General features: G+C 36.6%; 1 protein-coding gene across 1 annotated transcript in view; it reads right to left on the bottom strand.

Moving 5' to 3' along the window:
• Positions 1-22,319, bottom strand: part of PTPN1 (protein tyrosine phosphatase non-receptor type 1) — a 43,998-nt gene that overhangs the window by 13,387 nt on the left and 8,292 nt on the right. The window contains exon 2 of the mRNA XM_062589284.1: positions 703-793. Coding sequence (XP_062445268.1) covers positions 703-793 — 91 coding nt within the window. The remainder of the gene's footprint in view (positions 1-702; positions 794-22,319) is intronic.

Here is a 22,319-nt window from a genome sequence, read left to right as displayed (position 1 = left end):
ACACACAAGGCAGCCCTGATTGTTATCACCATTGGTACACGGGATCATGGAAAGAAAGACAGGCTGCAACACTGACCTGTGCTGTCACTGCAGAGTGCCTTATGGGGAGGACGGGTGCTCAGAGATGCATTTCTCATCAGCAAATTCACATGTCATAATTCACACAAATTGAGAAGTCTCCAGAATATTTAATGATAATCATTTCAGAAACAGAGGCCTCAGACTAATACTACCACTTTTACAACTTTCTGTTTTCTCTGTCCTTAATAGCTTTGGATTTATTTACAGTCACGTTTTGTGTAAGGGCAAACCTCATCTTAGTTAAGGGCAATTACTAAAAGGACATTCATGGAAAAGATACTTGCATTCTTATTAATGCTATTTCAACAACCATTCATCTCTATCACAAGGATTGAATGGTAAAGTAAGTTCTTCTCTTCAGATTTCTGTTCACAGGTATAGAATCTACTGTATGCTACTATAGTGTAATCCTATGGATATAATGGCATTCTGTGACACCTGTAGCATAACTACATTAATGAAAAAATTGCCTTGGATGCATATCTATATTTATTAAAGATGTCTATCATATTTATTAAAGATGTCTAACAAATCTTGTTCTTACAAAGAGTCTTTAACTGTAAAAAGAAGTCATTAGGGTCAACAATCTATTACAAAAAATGGAGAAGAAAGTGTACTTACAGGGGCTGACATCTCTGTACCTGTTTCTGTTTTTGTTTCTGGGATGTTTTGCCACTTTACATGGAAAGTCACTGGCTTCATGCCTGATGTCCTTTAAAAAAATAAATGAAAGTCTTAGATGTGAATCCTTCTAATATCATCATACCATTAGCTATTTTAAGACAAATACCCAATTAACATGACACTTTCATACATTGAAATTTTGGACAGTAAGGTCTTTGGGTTTCAAATTAAGAACTGAATTTAAATTTATCAAAATATAGCAGCACCTTCATATAAACTGCTTTATGCAGTTGTTTCCTCTATCAGTAGAACTATCAATTATTTTTCTGACTTAGCAATAAATTAGAAAGAGTTCACTACAATAAAAAAAAAAAAAAGTCTATTCTTCGGCATCACACATGCACATAGTGATGCATCAACAACTGCATGCTACAGTCATGCCTAAAATCATTTAGATCTTTATCATGACTTGTCAGTAAGAGGTCACAAACCTGCAAATGGCAAAAACGTATTTATATCCAACTTACACACACAACTAAACCATGTGTACCATCTTAAGCATATACTAAGGGTTTCCGTCAGGCGTTTTCAGATCCATATTATACCTCAAACATCTGATACAATTTCAGAAGATACAATAAAAAGAATTCTAAAGTCCTTGGACATTAGTCTCAATTTGTAGAAATAGAGCTTCACACTATAAATAAATACTGCATAAGCATACAATTCTTATAAATTATAGTACTAGGAACTTCAAAATGAAGCTGTCAGGTTTAACCAAAATTAATGAAAACTGAAGGAATGGATTTACTATAAAAAGGTATATAGATAGGATAAATAGGTTTAAGAAGTCCTAAGACAAATAGTTTGTGCAAATACATGAAATAAACATTTGAACCTAGCCCAGAGGCCATTCAAAAATAATCATTAAAAACTAATCTTTCAGCTAAACTCACCCCTTTTCATAAGACGAAACCTATTTTGTTAAATATAGTTAACTGAATGAAGAGTATTACATTAAGTAAGTTATCTGTCCAGATACAGATACATTAGAGCATGGAAGTGGATCCACACATCTAAAACCAATGTGAGGAGAGAACTGGCTTCTGCACACATGAACATAGCCCATTTGCAGAGCTGTTTGCAGTACATAGACCACTTGCACAGAAAGGTTGGACGCTCCTTCATTAAGAGTTTCAAACTAGCTGGGCTCTGGTTTAAATTGTGATAGCTTTCCAACATCAGAGGAAGAGGATTTAATATCACCTCAAAATCGTAAAATACAGGCCAGTTTGGAATGTTTTTCTGTTTCTGTCAGTTTTGCATAAAGAATCACTTGCAATGCTGCGGGCTATTCACTGCACATTCACCTTTCTCTACCCCATTATTCAGATACGTATCAAATTACACTGAATCTTACATGTCAAGCTCAGAGTTCTATTTTACATCTACCTGCTCAAAATTAGTACAGTATTCTGAAATGGCTCCTCACTGAAATAAGCCTTGACATCAGCTGTTATCTTTTTATAACTTAACACATGTCTGCTAGTATTTCTGCTTATGAAGAATGCAGTCTGGAGAATATGATCTCGACTGCCACAGTCTAATAACTTAAACACAAAGCAACTAAAATGTCTGTTTTCCTAAATTCATCCCTGACACTAAGCTGGCGATTCTGCATTTTGCTGTACTTTTTTTTTTCCCCTCTCTCCTCCCTCTCTTCTGTATTCACCATACAGGATTAACAAGAGAAAAAAACAAGGAACTAGGAAAAATGGTTTTCTAGATCTCTAACCACATTTCCCACAGAGTCTTTTTTTTTTTTTTTTTTTTTTTTTTTTTTAGTGTAAAGAAACGTCTCAGGGTCCATTTGAAAATAAAATAGCAAAATGCAAACCAACTTATATCCTTACACTTTTTTTTTTGCTGTAAATTTTGGGTGAAACTAGTTGAGGTTATTGTTAGGCTACTGTTTGGGGACTAAAGAGTTGGCTATTACCTCACTACCCTAATACTAGTTTTTGTTGTTGTTTTTTTTAAGATGCTAAGATACCCACAGGTACAGAAAGAATAAATGAATTGAAGAAGATGCATAACTCCCATAGGCATAGAGAAATAGAGAAGAAGGTTACCTGTGTACCTTTCAGGAGCACAGACAATTTTAAATAGCATAATATATTTCTAAAGCAAGTTTCAACAGAGAGGAAAAATGAAAAAAAATATATATATATAGTTTTAGTAAGGACCTAGATCTGACATCAAGCAAGCTTCTGCTTTGTATGAAGATCCAACTGGCATGTGGCACTTCATTTCTAAATGTAACGAATACCATTAAAACACAAAATCCTGAAGGTCATAAACATCTTCAGTGGCCAGATCTGTGCCTGAAAAGATGGGAACTCTCATGTCAGCAATGTGGGATAAAAGTGTTTTTTCTGCCTACAGTAGCTACTTGAGCACCTAATGGTAATGAGATACCTAAGAGCACTTCCAGGACAGGAAGCTGACTTCAGTGGAAATCAGATGGTCTTCAGTAGATGATTACTGGAGAGAAACACTCCAGTGACAAGTTATGTAAAATGGTCTCCTTGTTGTAGGCTTTCTTGTTACGTTCCTCAGAAGCTTCTATTATTAGTTCGTGCAAGAGTCAGCATATCAAATTAGAAAACTACTGATGCAGGTGGCATGGCACTTTCAAAACACATCGATAATACTACTACAAGATCTCCCTGTTGGAGAAAGCAGACTCATCCAAAGCATAGAAGTGTTATGCTATGAGTGACCTGAAGCCAGTGATGTTACAAGAACTAAAGTTAGTGGATGAATACAGGGATTGATAAGGTTATTTAACACCTTCTTGAATCACATTTGCATCACACTGCAAAGATACTGTTATTTAAAAGGGAAGTACGACATTTCATTTAAAAGGTCATGTAATATAAAAAGTCAAAGAGGAAGGGCTAGAACTGAAGTCAGTTTTCCAAAGTTAAATGCTTCTGGTTTTGAGCATGAATCATTCCAGGCCACTCATCTCCTGGTTTTAAGTCCTGTACATGGTACAAATACCCCCAAGAATTTCAACGGTGGAAAGAGGAAGTCTGCTGAGGTACTGTTCTTCAAATGGAATGTTCTTGTTGCTGTTAAGCTGTAGCAGTGACTGGAATACGCAGTTCTTCAGTGCTTTTCAAGAGAAGGTGGTTGGCTGTCCATTACATGAATAGATTCAATTTGGCTTGGCAGTATCGCATTTCCTGTCGCAAAGATAGGACACAGAATGCAAGGGGTAGAGGGCTGTGCTACTCAGCTAAAAGACATGGTTCTCTGAACCCATCCTCTCCAGAGTCCTTGAGACGTTCAGCAGGAAGATGTGTTCATGGTGGCTCAGTCCCTTGTCCCAAAGCCTTCTGCACCAGATTTCCTGACCCCTCTCCCACCCACAAACCTAACCTTAGTAATTTACTCCAGAGCCCACAGCCCTTTGACTTCATTCATCCCAGCCTTCAAAAAATTCCCCCCAGTTCAGTCTCTTAACCCCTAGCTACTCTAGAGCTCTAGATTTGTTAACTCCTCCTTCACCCAAATCAATTACTTTTGGTAGTCTTTTCTGCAACTTTCCTTGCCACTGGCACTCAGCACTACCCAGTTTTGCCATACGTAAACACTAGTACAACAGCACACTGACTACACCCTCACTATCTTGTTCACATATACCAGCAGGAGGTTTAGAAAGAAGATAAAAAATTATCTTCCTATAAATATTAGGTCACATGAAGAGGCTTTCATGACATCAGTCACTGAAACATACTGCAAATTTGCTTAGATTTGCATACCAGTATTTCCAGAAGAAAAACTAAATATTCAGTATAAAGACTTTCTGTGAACTTTTGAGCAGGCCTCAATTTGATCACACTTTTTATTTTACTGCATCATAAATTCTAGAGTAGCTCACAGTAAGAGATAATGATATACTGTCATTTTAACAGTTCTGTTCCCTATGGGAAACAGCAATTGCCAAGATCTTATCAAGACCTACAGAAGTGCACAGTGATCTGTCTACTGAAGCAGTCATACTAAGGAAAGCAACTCACAGGAAGCATATAAATACTTAAGTTAAAAAAATATAGCCATTTTAGCTTATGGGCTTTGTTCTACAAGAAGAAAAAAAAAAGAATGTTTACTCTTAAAGGTAACAAAAAATATGACACTACTGTAGGGTTTTTTGTTTGTTTGTTTTTAAGTCTTCCACTTTTTACACCTGATGTAGCAAATTTAAATAGAAAAGTTAAATGAAAGCTGATTTTTCTGAGATGTCTTTACAGATGATATCAGAATGGAAAAAAGTTAATACAATCATATGAAGAAGCAAAGACCTGTACAGAGGATCGCAAGAAAAACAGATAGTACTAAAGGGTCTAAAACAAACAGCTACTTGACACAAAGAGGAAAAAATAGCAAAATGTCTTCAGGTAGCAAATTTAGTCACTGAGAAACAGTGAACTGACTCCTTCTCTTGCTAACGTATAAAGCATGCCAAGACCAACTTTTCATTCAACTCACTTTGACAAACAAGACTGGACTTCTTACACTCTAAGAAACCTGGTATCAGGACATTTGGATGGGGTTGAGAAATGAGGATGTAACTTGTAGGTAATGAGAAGCTCAAAGTGTATCCAAAGACCAGATAAATGAATGCAGAACTACATAATGTAACAATAACCATACTAACAAACATCATGTAACCATAACCATAACAACAAGCTTCAGAAATTCTACCAGATAAATGAAATACATGTCAATTTTAATTCCCTTTTTTGAATATTTTATCTAATCTCTCAGTTTTGTTTTCAAGGAAAAACGATAATATTGATTTGCTTACTAATATATCTCTGAAAAGCCAGTGGGCTGGTATGCTCAGCCTCTTCCAGAGGTCAAGCTGCGTGGAGAGAGAAGAAGGGACAGGCTTGTTTAAAGTTCAACAGTACTATTACATTAGTTAAAAAAAAAATCACTCACTTGCAACATGGTTTTCCTAGAAAGCCCCTTGCTAATTCAGCACTATGTGGGCAATCTGGAACAGGTTGTAGCAACGCAGTGTAAGCAATGCTTCTATCACTATAGTCAGCTGGCTGTGGGCATGGAAATAACCCCCCAGGAGAATGTAAACAAGGCACGATCATGTTATTAAATCATATCAGCACTTGGGAAAGGGTACTAATTTCTTCCGGGCCCATCTTCTTCTTTACAGCTAGCAACTATTGTGGACTATTTCTAATCTAACTGTTTCAACACATCCAACTGTAGAAATTTAGGAATCATTAAAGTTAATCCTGCAGTACCTTATTATACCCACTTTACCATGGTATATAACTGAACGCTGTAAATGTTCAATGAAACACTCGTATCCAAACTGTTCTGACAGCATAGGTATGCATTTGAGCAAGGGAGAAAGCCACACACTTGTGTCATTTAGCAGTTTCAGTAGTGTTATATACTTTTTTCTTTTTGTCAAAAGGAAAACATTCATGTTGTACTAATCATTTCAATTTCGCAGAATCCAGTTGTTTGGATTCTCATGTTCATTCAGTATTATTATCTGCAATGAGTAAAGACCGATTTTTAACTCTTTTTTTTGAGGTCAAAAGAAAACGGGCAATTAGAGATTGATTGTTTGTACTGAGTATTGTACTAAACTCTAGTATGAGGTTAAAGAATTACATGGACCTTCTCAAATTTCAGTAAGTTCAAAATACAGTTTGTCCTTGAAATTTATGACCCATAACAGAAGAAGTTCAGAGTAGCTGGCAGGAACACTTGGCTTCTGGTGTTTTGTAGCAACGTACTCACTGCCAAAACAGGAAACAACTGAATGGAGGGTCAGTATAAGAAAATAACCCTGGTTCTCCCCTCATTTTTCATGTCCACCTCATTTTTTTTTTCCACCAGCAATTCAGTCTGCTCCAGAAATAAATCTGAAATGTTATTGGAAGGATGGAGATTTTGAGAAGACAAAATGATTTTCTTGACAGCTGTTTTGCAAAGTAAAAGCTTTGCTATCTTTATCATCAAAGTCAGTGCCAGGAAACAAACCGCAGTCTTATTAAATGTTCTTATTAAAGAGGTTCTGAGTAAGTTACTCATCTTCTATAAGAAAAATAATCACGGAGATGAGATCCAGATCTTGATTTTCCCAAACATTAGGGGTCTCCAGATAAAGTAATTTGGCTTAACCTCCTCTTGAATAGATTGTTGCATAAGCAAGCCCTGATAGCTATAGAGCTCCTGAAGGAATTAAGTCCTTGCAAATCTAGACTTTAGTTTGTTTGCAGTATGGGTTTGTATGAGTTTTAAAAAGTATCTTGCCTGATCTGTGTGGTTTTGTAGGCTTTGTAAACTAACAACAGTGATTCTAATCAGAGTTCTCCTTTCTGAATTACCTAGTATTTTCATTCTGACATCCTGCAAGCCACTTAACAGCATTATTACTTTTATAGGACAGCTACCACAAAAGAACAAGGTAAAGGCTATGTGTGTAAACTTCAAAGGCTTCAGGGAGAGTGAGGAGGAAGGAGAGAGAGAAGATTTAAAAACTGAAGATACCAGAATGAAGGGGAGGGGCAAGAAAAGTTTCATCCCGCACCTTATCATAGTAAAGCTGAACACTGTGCTGCATAACCAAGATATATTTTCTAGAATTTAAACAAACTGCAAATGACAAGCTGTAAACTGGAAACCAAAGGACAAGAGATGCCCTTGGAACCACTGGTGATGTTTCTCAAGGGGACCTCTGACTTCATGAAACAGGGCCTGAGGAATGACTTTTTATTTACACTCACTCCCAATCCCCTACTATCTTTCAGAGACATTACATACAGTGTAAATAAACTCAACCAGTATTAAGAAATAAAGACTTTAATATGTCTCCAAATTCTTGCATAATGCATAATCAGAATTTCATCTTAGGAAAGAAAGAGCTCATAGGACAGAAAAAATTAAAAAAAAATAAAGAGAGAAAAGTAAGGCTCTCCTGATTTTAAGGGCCTCTGTTTATACCAAAGTTGCTGGTTGTTCACTGTTTGGTCATTAGTATTGGTCTACTGCTCACTTTTTGGTCATTAGTCACTAATATTTTAAAGTTTTACTAGTTAAAAAGTTTTTTTGTTTTTGTTTTTTTAATGAAGCAGCTACATATTTCCTCCCAACTTCCCCAAAACGACACATATTTTCAAACACTTGATAGATTTTACTGGCCTCGGAAAACAGATGCTCAGGTTAATAAACCAATTACAAAATGTGCATTAAAGTTCAGCATTAGAAGTTCAGTGTATAAATCCAGAAAGTCTGACTCATTCATAAAGCTCAATGTTCTGTGCCCAAAAAAGTCTTAAAATATTAGTGATATGATAGTCTTCTGTTTAAACAGTTCAAGGATTGTGCTAGGGCAAGGACAGAAGATTTCAGCTGAAAGCTAACTAGTCCTCTTTGCACAGTCACTTCCACCACTAACAGCTGGCATCCATGTAAGAATTTCCAACCTTTTTCAAATTAAGTATCTGGCATCTGGAAATAAATTAGTTTGTGAAAATCTGTAATAAAACAGATTAAAAATTTCATAATCTCTATGTAACAGCAGCCAATTGACACCATATCTCTCAGTAACCAGAGTTCTATTCACCAAAAGCTAGCAGGAGGCAACATGATGTTGAGATGACTTAATCTGTAACAGTTTTATCCTTCTACCAAATGAGTTTTGGATAAAATACTATTTTATGTAACAGGTATTTGATCAAGCTATAAAAACCCACTTCAGCACTCATTAAAATCAGCAAACTAAAATCCAAATTTTGCTCTGACGTTTTCAGGTAACCTGATGGATAAAGATACACATTGAGCGTGTGCACACACACACTCTTTACGCTCATGAAGAACAAACCTAGTTCTGATTAAGGTTTATTAGGTTATTATCTGAGAGATAAACCTCTATGTGACCCTGCTTGAGCAGGGGCTTGGACTAGATAATCTTCAGAGGTCCGCTCCAATTTAAACCAATCTGTGATTCTGTAATTTAAGGACAGCAGTATGTGAATCATGGTAAGTATACTAATGTGTGTCTGAAAAACACGACCAGTTGAATTACAGCTGTTCAATAATAAAGGCACTCAAAGAAGATTTTGACTTGGAGTATTCAGAGGAGTCAGACAATTCTAATTGTTCTAGTTACAGTATTTTTTCAATCAGAACAAGTTTTATGGTACTCAAGTGAAGGAATATTTAATTCTCTATACAAAATTATTATTATATAGTAATAATTTTACTCCTTAAAGCTTTATATGCTGTTTTAAAACTGTAGAATTAAAACTAAGAAAAAAATTCTGAAAAATCATTTTCCATTTCAAACCACAAGTATAGTGATGGGGAAAAAAAAGAAAAAAAACACAAACTTTGTTCACCCCTAAACATTAATAGAACAGAATAGAATTAAATAGACATAAGGAATAAACTGAACCATCCTTTATTTTATTTTTTTTAAGAGAGCTTTGTATCATGATCTATCTTCAGATGTTTCTTCTTTACCTCTGCCATGATCATGCAAACATATGGATAGCCTATTTTTGGAGCCCTGAATACAGGCAATTCTACCTTATTTTCAGAAATTGTAGAAAAGGTAGTGAAGTAAAGGAAGAAGAGCAGTAAGCATTCTTGTCCTATATAAACACAAACTACCTGTAAACTTCATAAGCATTACAGGAATTACCCCAGATATTCCAATTCAGATTTATATCTCACCTTTAGAACAACTTTAATAATAAGGAAAAAAAAAGGCTTTATTTTCAGTCATTTGGAGTGATGTCTAAAAATCACTCATGCGTTGTTAATATCAGAAGTTTCACTTTGGGCAGCAATCAATATGTAGAAAGTGAATCATTTCGGCTTGACTTTCTGTAAATTGATTTCATATAGTGAAACCTGTACGTTTAAATTTTGCAGAAGAAGGTGGTTCCTGTAAATGAACACAGGCACATAGTTCTATCTCATAAGTTAGCAGGCTCTCCCCTTCACATAGGCTGCACATGTGATTTGATCTATACAGGTACAAGGCATCAGTGTGTGTTCTACCATAGGGAGCAAAACTCCTGATCTCTTCTTTCATTAGGGAACATGCTAACAATTATACTCCTATTTCTTGTCAACTGCACAACAACAGTAGTAAGCAATTAAAATCATTACTAGATCCTGTCTGCAGGACAACCTGAAAGCAGCTTGAAGCTTTTCCCCTTCTTCCTAGTGCCTACTCTGACAAAACTGTCCCCTTGATTTTGATAAATACAGCAAAAAGCCACCTGTTGGTCTTTTTCTTTTCTTTGAGAGCTTTTAAATAATGTGTTTCCTAACAAAACTACAATTGCTGACTTTTTCTTACTCGCTTAGTTAAGAAATGATGCATAGGAGACCTGTAACCAAATCTTTGTTTCAGAAGTTAAACTGGAACTAGCATCTGAATGACGACGACATATTTTGAATCCAATCAGCAGATTGCAGTTAGACCCACTTCCATCACTACCACCATCTGAGCACCCTCACCAGCCAATACATCTGATGTCTTGTTGGCTAAAAGTTGATCAGGCCTTTGTGGATTCTTATCTCCCATTTCTTGATCCCAATATACAGGTCTGTTCCATTACCTTTGGTTCTGAATACACCTTACTCCTCTATTTACATAGACTTTCTAGCACACTGCCCCCCAAAAATAAATTTTAGCAATATATGGCATTTTTATTTCCCCTGCTAACAAGGAATTTCAGAAGCTCCTACCATACCAGGTATTGTGCCAATATAGAACAATATTCCTCCTAAAGATAGGCTCCAGTCAGTTACTTAAACTAGTATTTGAACTACTGTCACTGTTTCAAATCCTCTACATCAGTTGGAGAGACTATTAACACATCCAACTAATAAATAAAAGCAAACTACATTTACCAAAGGAACTGCAGCATCCAAACACATCCAGACATACACAGTGGTCTTGGTGAGTATTACCACACACCAAATTTGAAAGGAAGTAGTCCTACATACTTGAGGAGCTGAAGTTTGAATCTTTCTAAGGCTTCATTAAGTTTTAAAAGACACTTCATTTTACTTTAGAAGATATACTTCACGTTCACTGAACTACAAATGAAACTTGTCCGTGGTATTTGTGTCCTTTCACCTTTTCCTGGAAAGTATGTTAACTAAAAAACAAATAAACAGCACAGCAGTTTAACTGCTTAATAGACAAATACTGCAGTCATTTTGCTGAAGACTAATATTTTAAAAAAATTAAATAAAACTCCAAGTATTAGAAGAGAACTTTTTTTTTTCTACAAGTAGCTTAAACTTATGGAATTTCAAAACTACCATAGCATTATTTTTATTCCTTTCATAGGTGACATAAGTTAAATACATTTAGCTTACGGATATCCCAAAATATGCATTCAACTAACAAAAGACTAGTCAAGTCCAGCACTCCCTATCTGCTGTAATATAGACTCGATAACTAAAAAATCATTTTAAAGTTACAGAATGGTCAAGGAGAAATGGGTGGGAGAAAACTACTAGCATTTTCAGATTAAGATATTGTATGTAAGACAAAAAGCTAATTGTTTTAGAACACATAGTTAGAAATCATTAGAGGAAAATAAAGTCAGTGTTAGAAGAACATTTTAGTTGCATTTTCTGCAAATACACCGCTAAAAGTTTAAAATAACAGGGTGTAGTTTCACCATACAGCAGACTTCTGCAACACAGCTCATACAAGCAGCTCACACAGTTCTCCTGATGTGTTTATGAAATTACATGTGAAAGCATAACACAGAGCTTCCAAAGGTCATTCCACAAACAGTTTAATTGGCATGATATACATATCATCCTACCACTTTCGCTACAAAAAGACAATTTTGCTGTGAAACTAAAGTGTAGAAACTGGCAGCAGTGAGTAGTGAGCAGTGAGTATGAGTCCGCTACCTAGATTGCTAGGCCTATAGGATTTTAAGGGCAAAGGGTTTTTTTTTGTTGTTGTGTGTTTGGGAAAAAAAAAAGTCCCCACATCCCAAGCACAAGATAAGCTGGGAAGCCTGCCTCACTAATTACACTACACTTTTTTTTTTTTTTTTTTTTATCAGTTGAATTGATTAAGCATCACCCACGATGCATAAGGGATTTTAGTTAAGAATGAGTTGATAAAGTGACTGGACCCTGAGGGACAGAGAAAATATCTATAAAATGACAAGACCTTAGCAACCCGTGACGTAGGTAAAATTGCTGTCTACTACACAGTCATCATCTCTACTGAATTCAGTAGAGGTAAAAATTTTATTTGCTATGCTCTTAGATACTGTATAGTTCTAATCCTCAAGGCAAGCCTAACAAGTCAGAAAAAGACTGTTTTGTTAAACAGTCTCCTAGTGGTAAAGATAAGAAATACAGAGTCTGTGTTTCAGAGAGTGGTTTCACACACATACACTGAGCACTAGAACAATTCCTAGAAGGGCATCTGATAGGCTGAAAAAAAATCACAAGAAGTTTTAACTAGGGATGCAGCGACTGGGAATATATATCTAGTTTTCAGTTCATTTTATTGCAACACTTTCTGTTGCAGCTAGATGTTGAGGTTAAATAGGGAAGAAAAAAAAAAAAAAAAAAAAACAGAAACTATGCACCTCTAGCTCCTGAACCGTGCAAAACTAACAAAGGTGGTGATCCAGTTACTAGGTGATCCAGTTACTAGGAATAATGACTCCACAAAAGAAGATCAAAGAGGGAATTTACAAATACTACTTGAAAACAGGAAATAAATTTCAGAAGTTCTAGTTGGTGCCTTAAGTGAATATTGAACTACATGGAATCAGAAATGGCTACGTAGAAACACTTCCATGAAAAGCAAATGTTAACTAGTGTCAGTGAGAGGAAATTTTAATTCTAAAGAGGTGTTAAAAAATATGTATCTCTAAAAGAGTGAGTTTTTAAAGAACTCTGGAGTTGTTTTAACATTTATTTATCAAGCTCTACATGAATTTGCCAATATATTTAGCACCTTACAACACCTCCTAGAAACCACAGTCAATGCAATGAAAAATAAAGAAAGTAAGAGACTTCATAGACTCCAGCACTTATCACCAGTTCATTTTTGTTTATGCTGTTAACACAGCATTAGAATTTGCACACAAAGAGAAAAGACAGGCTGTGTGTAAGAGTACATGCAAACATAATCCTTCTTATGTTCATTAGAGACTTAAAAGCTACTAAAATATCTTTAAAACTTAAAAGGAAAACATCGTGTATTTTTCACATCACTGCTATTGTTCTTTGGATGCTGTAACATCAGATTTTTGTTGATGTTGGCACTACATTCCAAAGAAAACATTTATACCTAACTGGAATGCTAAAACATGAAAGGGTTTCAGGGGAAAAGAGGCAGGTCTTTCAGCTAGAGTAGTGATCTACATTCTCTCTTCCAAAAAGTCACTATCATAGTCCTGTCTCCTCAAGAGGAGCTCAACTGCAACAACTGAGGAAGTCACCCATTGAAGATAGCAGAAAGATGCTTCTCAGTTGTTATTGCGGAGGCTGCTTGTGTTCTCCAAACAGATTACTTCTCATTTGCAACGCTCTAACTCATTAGGTTTCTAACTTAAGGGTCAGTCTTGTTCATTACCATTTTAGGCATCCAACTAACACTGCATCACTCTGGTTGACAGCTGTGTTGGAAGAACTATATTCTTCTCTTTTGAGCAGGGAGGATATTTCTCTGTGCAATTTTTTTGGCTCTTGTAGGAATGCTTTTGTCTTCCCTTGTCCCTAGGGACAAGCAAAAAAAAAAGTTTTAGATTAGCTCCCCTCCTCCACCATTACCACTATAGAAAAAATTGTTATTGGAAGCGGACATCATCCAGAGCCACAGTAGCCAGGCCTGGAAATCATGCACATGCTTTACTTTTTTGTAAGAAAGTCTTTCTAAATACAAAAGCACATCTAGGTTAATTTTCAGTGGCCTATTTTCCATGATGACATAAAACTAGAATCAGAAGGATTATTACTTAGAAATCAGAACTCTCTTTTAGAGTTTATCTAATTTTTATTTCTTGATTTGAGTTGGTTTGGAAGTTTCTTACCATCAAGAAAAAAGAGAATTGGTTTAATGCTTATGAAAACAGGATTAATTTTCAACAATCATTTTCTGCATCCAACACATACTAAAACTAAACTCAGATCATATCTGCTTTACTTTATCTTCTAAGTTAAGCAAGATATTGGTAGTAATAGAAGCAAACAAGAATTCAGATAGTTTTAAACAGAGCTCTTATCTCAAGTTAAGCTAGTTATAAATGCTTTTGGAAAATACAGACAGTTAAAGACGTTTTAGACACCCACTTGCCATATGTTACTCATACACGTTACACATATACTAGGAGGAATACTTTTGCTCATCCAATAATCTTTGTAAAAAGTAGTAGATACAGCTTGTTAGAAAAAAGAAACTAGTTCAGAATAGAATTGTGAAGGTCGTCTTGACAATACCTCACAGAATTATAAGTGCTTTCCATGAAATAATTACTTCTAATTAAATATCAGCACTGTTTTCCAAATTCTTGAATTAATGCAGTTATTTCATAACCTGCAGAAGCACAATTAACTGCAATGATGTTTATATCTCAGTTTAGACTTTATGATAATGTTTTGCAAGATCTGTACATTGATCTTATCTCATGGATCAACAGAGAAGCATATCTGAATACAAGCAATAGCAGGCAAGAAATTCTTGTGAAAGAGAAAGGCAATTTTCTTGGAGGGCAAGGAAAGGGGGAATATGGATGCTAGAGATGCTATTGTAAACAACTTACAGAAAATAAAGATTACTTTGTACCAGGTAACATGTCTCTTCCTTTGAAGAAACTTTCAGCTTGAACTTGCGCAAGTCACAGACATGATTGCAGTCTACCACATCCCAGATGCCACCTAAAATGTTTTGTCTGTATTTGCCCACTGTTCTGAGCAGAAAAGTGACAGACTAGTTGAAATAAAATTTTTGGTTGTATCTAGTTTATCAGTGGGAGAAATATATATGAATATAATGTTTAAAGGTAATAACATGAGTACCATTGAGAACTAGAGGCATTATAAACTAGCTAAAAATAGTAATTTGAATTCCTAGCTTAGTCAGCTTGGCAGAGACAACTGTGTTCACTGTAACCTCTAATTAGCTTGCTTATTATAAAAGTTCCAAAGGTTATTTCCCTCTCAGAAATCTACTAAATTAGCCTTCATAGCACAATACTGTTACCATAACAAATGCATAATCAGCAGATTATTCAGATTTTAGATACTTTCTTTTTTCTGTAATGTTTATTTATACATGCATATATTCTTACTTGATAAGGTAAATACAATCTCCTCTACCTGGAACATTCAGAAGAACCTGCCTTGAAAGGAGAAGAAAAGGCCAGTTCATAGCTGCTTGTTATGGGTATGGACTCCTTGTTCAGAGCTCTGAACTCTCATTTCAGTAATTGGTGCCCAAAAGCATGCAAGTAGCACCCATATCTACTGAGCAGCAACAATGTGAAACAGACCTGAACACAATTATCAAAGATAATACACCAGAACTGTCATGAAAGTTTTTTGTAAGCCCTCTGTGTTTTAGAAGAAAGAACTAGAGGCTGATATTTGGAGCTGTTTTTGCCAACATGATGGAAGAAATGTTCTAGAAATCACAGTTACTTTTTGCCAAACTGTACATAACATGTATATTATCCATTTAGCTCAAGTTTCTGCAGGATAATCTTCTGAACACATTGTACTCCAAGGACAAGATTTTCAAAATGCTGATTATCCCACTACAGACAACATTCTGATGAGGGGATGGAGTTTGCTGATGATACCAAGCTGGGAGGAGTGGCTGCCATTCAGGGAGGCCTGGACAGGCTGGAGAGCTGGGCAGAGAGGAACCTCATTAGGTTCAACAAGGGCAAGTGCAGAGTCCTGCACCTACGGAAAAATAACCCCATGCACCAGTACAAGCTGGGGGCTGACCTGCTGGAGAGCAGCCCTGCAGAGAAGGACCTGGGAGTGCTGGTGGATGACGAGTTGACCATGAGTCAGCAATGTGCCCGTATGGCCAAGAAAGCCAATGGTCTCCTGCGGTGCATTAGGAAGAGTGTTGCCAGCAGGTCGAGGGAGGTGATCCTGCCGCTCTCCTCAGCCCTGGTGAGGCCTCATCTTGAGTCCTGTGCCCAGTTCTGGGCTCCTCAGGACAAGAGAGACATGGAGCTACTGGGGAGTCCAGTGTAGGGCTATGAAGATGATCAGAGAACTGGAGCATCTGCCCTATGAGGAACGGCTGGGAGAACTGGGCCTCTTCAGCCTGGGGAAGAGCAGACTGAGGGGGGGGGGGGGAATCTGATCAACGTGTACAAGTACCTGAAGGGAGGGCGTCAAGAGGATGAGGACAAACTCTTTTCAGTTGTCCCATGTGACAGGACAAGAGGTAATGGGCACAAACAGAACCACAGGAAGTTCTGCCTGACCGTGAGGGGGAATTTCTTCACTGTGAGAGTGACGGAGCACTGGACCAGGTTGCCCAGACAGGTTGTAGAGCCTCCTTCTATGGAGATATTCGAGGCCCGCCTTGATGCAACCCTGTCTAGCATGCTGTAGGTGACCCTGCTTGAGGAGGGGGGTTGGACTAGATGATCTCCAGAGGCCCCTTCCAACCTTACTGATTCTATGAACATTCAAAACATCATTGAATTTAGTTGGTAGAAGTAGTGACAAACCAATATTGAGCACACTTAAAAAAAGAATAAATGTCAGGTTGTCAAAGATTTCAATTTTAAAGCCTATGTGTCTCTACAAGTATCAGATTCTTACTCTGCAGAAACAGGTAGATAAGTAACAAAGAATGACATGTGTGCAACAACATGCATCATCACTGTGAGTTTAGAACTTGCATTCAAAAACAAATCACATTTAAGCTACCAAGTTCTCAGTTTAAATCTATCATGTCAGTTAATACACTAGTATTTTTATAAACAGGAAAGTTAAAAGAGGGGCTTCTTAAAACATATGTCTATTCTCAAAGACTTGTATTTAAATCTACTTTTTCTAGAGAAAACTGTAAGAAAAACAAAACAAAAAAAACTGCATTAAACCTTTAAAAGAACAAGCTAGGCAATATCAGTAAATGTTTAACATAAAGAAGAAAGGATTTAATCCTCATTTAAGTAAGTCTTTTCAATACTTTGAAACATTAAGGAGTTACAGTTAGTGTTTAAAGCAAAATGATTTCTATCATAGCAAAGAGGTGTCACTTCTCATAAATGGTTTGGTATTCCAATGCTCTAAAAGCTAAGTAAAAATTTCCAATTATTTTGCAGAAGTTAATTGGATAAAGTCTTGCCATGACTAGGTGCAGCACACATACTGACCATCTCAGTATTATATTTGTATTTAGAATACTATGGAACAGGCAACAGCCAGATTTCCAGCTTTCTACTAATTCCATGAAGATTCTCAAAATTTGGAACTTGCATATAAAGGAAGCACTAGAATATATAAGAAAGGAAGCATCAGGAATTGTTAAATAGGAATCTGTGAACTCCACAACACCTATTAAAAAAAAATCTAGATCTTAGTGGTAAACATCATTTCCTTGAAGATGTTTGCACTGTAATGTGGTTGTACTGGCTATCTTGAGATGCAATTTTTAAGTTAATAGTGTTACTAGAATTTGCTTAGCATCAGGAAACATTGTTCTTCCAAAATTAGGAACCACTTATTACAAAAGGTACCAGCTCCATAATTTAAGTGGGTTTCCCTCCTGTACTCTGTTTCTTCCCTACAGACTAGGGTCTAAGAATTCCAAAAAACACCCATACCACGTCCTAATCTATGCTATAAGAATGCTTCACTGTAAACTCTGTAAAACTTTAGTAAGAACAAAGGCAATGGAACTAAAGAGTCATTCTGTCATAATATACTCATTATCCTACTAGAAAAAGCTTTGTAATATTCCTAGCATACTGAGATTCAAGTTTAAAGAGAACGAGCAATTAATAGGACCGCACAAAACATGTTCATGCCTCTGCATGCAGAGAAAGGCCAAACTGAGCTTTGCTGTTACAACATAACCAGCAGGTACTCATGCTTTTGGTAGTTACGCCTTTCAGCATATTCCTCAACTCTGTATTTGTAAGCTTTAAGAAGCTGTAAATAGTTACCTACTATTCACAGAAAGAAGCGAAAAGTATCCATTCATAAATTAATTTCAACAAAAGATTTCTGCACTAGAATTTGACGAAAACAACTGGTTTACCAATGTCCATGAAGCGCTTCTTTTTAGTCAAGACCCATTTAACGTTTCTGTTGCTTCACAGTACTTACTCAAATTTGGAAAGGAAAATTTCAGTGATGATTAAAAGCATACTGAAATCACTGAATGGTGCAACCTACAGGTTGCCAAGCTACTGCAACGCACACAAAAACCTGCTCAAAACAAACAGTATTGCTGAAAACAGATGTTAGATAAAGCAGAATTAGGATACTCCTGTTTTCTCACATGATTGTCTAATATGTGTTTAAGTAACCAAACTAAGTTAAGCTAGTTTAATATTAAAGTTTACAGTTTCTAAGCCCGAGATGACCAGCTCACTACCTATGGATGAAATATGGTTCTTGTATAACTCAAAAACAGATGCCATTTCCTCATTTCTCCTGTCCCACATAGCTTACACATTTCTCTACCCAACTATATGAATGCCGGGTCATATAAGGGCTGCAGGTCACATGGCGAGTGTACAAGCATGTTGGTTGATGACAGGAACAGAACAGACTGTACAGCCTTCACATGGCTCCAGGACAGAAAGGTTGGGCACCACTCCTCTACATGAAGGTTTAACAGAAGATGTTTCACTTAAAGCTGAATGTTTACACAACTACTTCCAGAGCAATAAGCTGTTCTAAGAAAAAAATCAATACTTTTTGAAAGCAAATATTAACCCTTGAATCCTGAGCACAGATGTAACATGAAATCTTAGAAAATCAAATGCAACTATTGTAACTTTTCTGCATGTCAATTCAGATTTGTACTGTACAGATTTGAATTAGGTTTCTGAGTACTCTGCTTTACTAGCTGTCCCTTACACAGAAATCATAAAGCATATTATGTCTTTAGGCATAGTGGAAATAACACTGCTTTTTAGTTCTTATAAATACTGTTGTATTTTAGCAATTAGTTTTCATACAGAAAAGGTGAACAAAAGTAACATCTTCAGAACAGACGACGTGTAAGAAAATCCATCTATGGCCAGCAGGCCCAAGAAGTTCCTGTGGGATGATACAGCTCTTCCATTAACCCCCAAACAAGCCATATCCTTAATGCTAAAGTTTATTCTATATTTTTATTATTTCTCCAAGTTGTAAAGCAAACTTTGAGACACTGACAGAACAAATGCTGTGTTACTGGAGATTGCTTTAACTGTCATAGCACTGTGAGAGAGCTTTCACTTTCAGTTATGAGGGTCATCATCTCCCCATCCGAAAGCAACTGAGAGATTAAAAAGCAAGAAATGCTCAGTTAGTGTTAAACAGGCAAATTACGTAGTAAAGAGGACCTTTCACAGGGCTCCTAAGACAAGAAGAATTAGCATTCTACACTACAGTATGTGAATAAGACTATAAATTAGACAAGCGAGGCCTTGAAAGGACTGTTTAATCTTCCCTGTGCTAAGAAAACAAAGTTTTGAGTAAAAGCAAGTTGCATGAGCCAGACTAGATAAACATTTTGCCACTTCATGCATCTACTAATACTGCAAGTCTAAATAATTCACTCAGAGAATACCAATCCACTCAGCAAAGCCAAGAAACTGTTATAACTTCCATCTCCGTAATTACAGCATCCTCTCTGGAAATGCAAAACTCCTATTACTTCCTATACTCCTCTTTTACAGCCCAGACCACATTGCTATACCTAGTTCACCACACCCTGCAGCTCCACTGGACTCTTGCTCATAATGTTCCACTTTCTGTCAGCCATAGCCAGATATCAGGCTTGACTAAACACCCAAACCCCCATTTGCAGTCTCAGCATGTATCTGGAGCTCTTACAGAAGAAGTAATACAATAATTTCCAAACACCTTTTAAAAACTCACCCTCTCATGTTCTCTTCTACCCTCTCTCCCCAAGAGACTGTTATGCTAAGGGCTCCTGAGCACTGACCCACAAACCAAGGTTATCATCTATTAGGATCACACACAAGTGCTTGCTATATAGGTAGTGCTGATGGCAAGGCATTTTATTAGAAGATTGTTTTTTTCTCCCTAGGCATCAAAAGCCAGAATTTCATGTGTGAAGAGATACTTTTATATGGAGAAAACATTTTTAGGGAAAACTTTAGTATAAGGAACCTTAACAAGCTTTTACTGTTTTCTTAAAATTCTGATGCACATATTATTATAAGAAAATAATAAAATAGCCTTCAAAAATGTTTGACTGCTTTCTCCTAATTAGGTGGCAATATTAACTCATTTAACTACTCTTAAAAGAAACTAGGCATCTACCAGTTTAACTGCCCAGCAACCTCAGCTTCACATAACAGAGAATTTACTAGACATAATAGCAAATAATAAGGAATTTCCTGCTGTCAGTCACAGAGAACTGGACTGTACACGAGACTGCATAGTAATGTAATCACATAAACTTTAGTACAACGGACTCAACTCCTAACTGAGGCTCTGAATGGCAAGCTTTACACAAATTATGTTTTGTTTGGTCATTAATTTCTTATTAGTGATTTCCATAAAGTCCTACTCTGCCTCCTTCTTGACAAGCTTTAAAAAGACTGCTGTAAAGTTAGACCTCCCCACTAATGCTCTCTAATAAATCCAGCAGCTTAGCAGCTGTAAAGATTTTGCATATTTTCAACCTCCTGTTCCAATCTTTCAGCACTACTGAAAACAGGACCTGTTTTGATGGACACAGAGAACAAATCAGTTCCAGCACCCAGGGCTACCCACAGAGCACTGCCTGCTACTGAGCACACCTCCAGCAAAGACCGGAGGCTGGCTTCTGATTTTGAATCTCAAGGGCTGTTCAGAATCTCACTTTCCTTAGGTCATGCAACCGCCCACTTGGGGCTCTGCTTGCCTCCATGAGCCAGAGACTTACTACCACAAACTCCTTCATAGGTTACCTCTCTGTTAACAGGTGTAGATACATTATTAGAGTAATTATTGTAGAATGACTGAAGGCAATTGCTGTCTAAACGGAAAATATTAATGAGCATCCATTTTTTTCTGACAATTTCTCTTTTAATATTTCCCACTGGCAAAAAACTCAAACCCCCCAAATCCCTAAACCCTATTTTGAATCAGTATACTACAATTTAGTCAGTGCTAATGTTGTAATATTTGAGGATAAAAAGGATGGTTTGTTGGTTCACAGCACGTTTTGTCCTTCAGATATTTGTTATGCTAGTTTTGAAACAGTACAAAGGCAGTTCTGCTCTGGTCATGAAACACTTCAGACCAATTCTGAGAAGATATCAATACTGCAAAAGAAAACACCATGCTAGTTAAATCAAGATTATGTTTGTCTGACTACAGACACTGCTAGGCACTTCATAGTTCTAGGCAGGCAAACTGCAATTTAATGTGAAAATTCCTCTTTGTCAGAAGTTTAAGAAAAAGTGCCATTACTGCTTTCCAACTTAATTAAATTGTAAAGGGAATAAAGAAGAACATTTTCTAGACTTGCGTAGCTGTCCACTCCCACCATCCCTTGCTGGTTGAAACTCTCACCATTTTTCTTCCATTTCCAGAAATATTCAGAGAATTGAGAGCAAGCGAATTATTCCAAAATAATTTCCTCTTACTAATCCTCTCGCTTGTGTGCAAGTTCTACCTTTCCAGTGGCCCACATCTTACACTTATTAACCCCTGTGCAAAGTAGGAGGAGAATGTAAAATTCTAAACAGGAATGCAGAGTCAAACAGCTGCAATGACTGTACAGAAGACAGTGGAAAAAGTAGGTCTGAGGCAGTATAATAGAACCAAGATCATCTGAACTAATATGAAGTATTTTTCCTGCCAGAAAAAGGAAGTAAACTCTTCCTTAGTCAAAGATGTATTTTTAAAATAGATTTTTCATTTTACTTCCTGTGATCACACTGAAAGGTCACACTGTTTATGCTACTATAACCTGTTACTGTGGGATTAGAAATGATATAAACAAGCAATTCTCATTCAAATGCACACTAGGGAAGAAGGTTATGAGAACATTCCTCTTTATGTGTAGACCACTTGTTCCAAATAAATATAAAGAATCTGAGAAACAGAGTGTCTTTTGTAGAATCGCTCACAGCATCAAGTGCTTGATGAAACAAGCACTTCACAGAAGAAACATAAAATTCTGGGAACTTGAGATACAAGAAAAAGCACCTGAAAGATCACAAACAGAACAGCTACTCTAAGTTCAAAATGCTACTGTTTAGTAGCATTTTGAACAAGCAATGATTTTGTCACAAAAACTACAGTAAATTTTCTGACCAGAGAAGTCAGTTTCCCCTCCGCCTCCAGCTAGGTCTGCA

The sequence above is a fragment of the Rhea pennata genome, chromosome 16, assembly GCF_028389875.1.
Source record: "Rhea pennata isolate bPtePen1 chromosome 16, bPtePen1.pri, whole genome shotgun sequence".
NCBI classification, from domain to species: Eukaryota; Metazoa; Chordata; class Aves; order Rheiformes; family Rheidae; genus Rhea; species Rhea pennata.
Note: the sequence above shows the minus strand (reverse complement) of the source record. Positions and strands in the feature narration are given on the sequence as shown.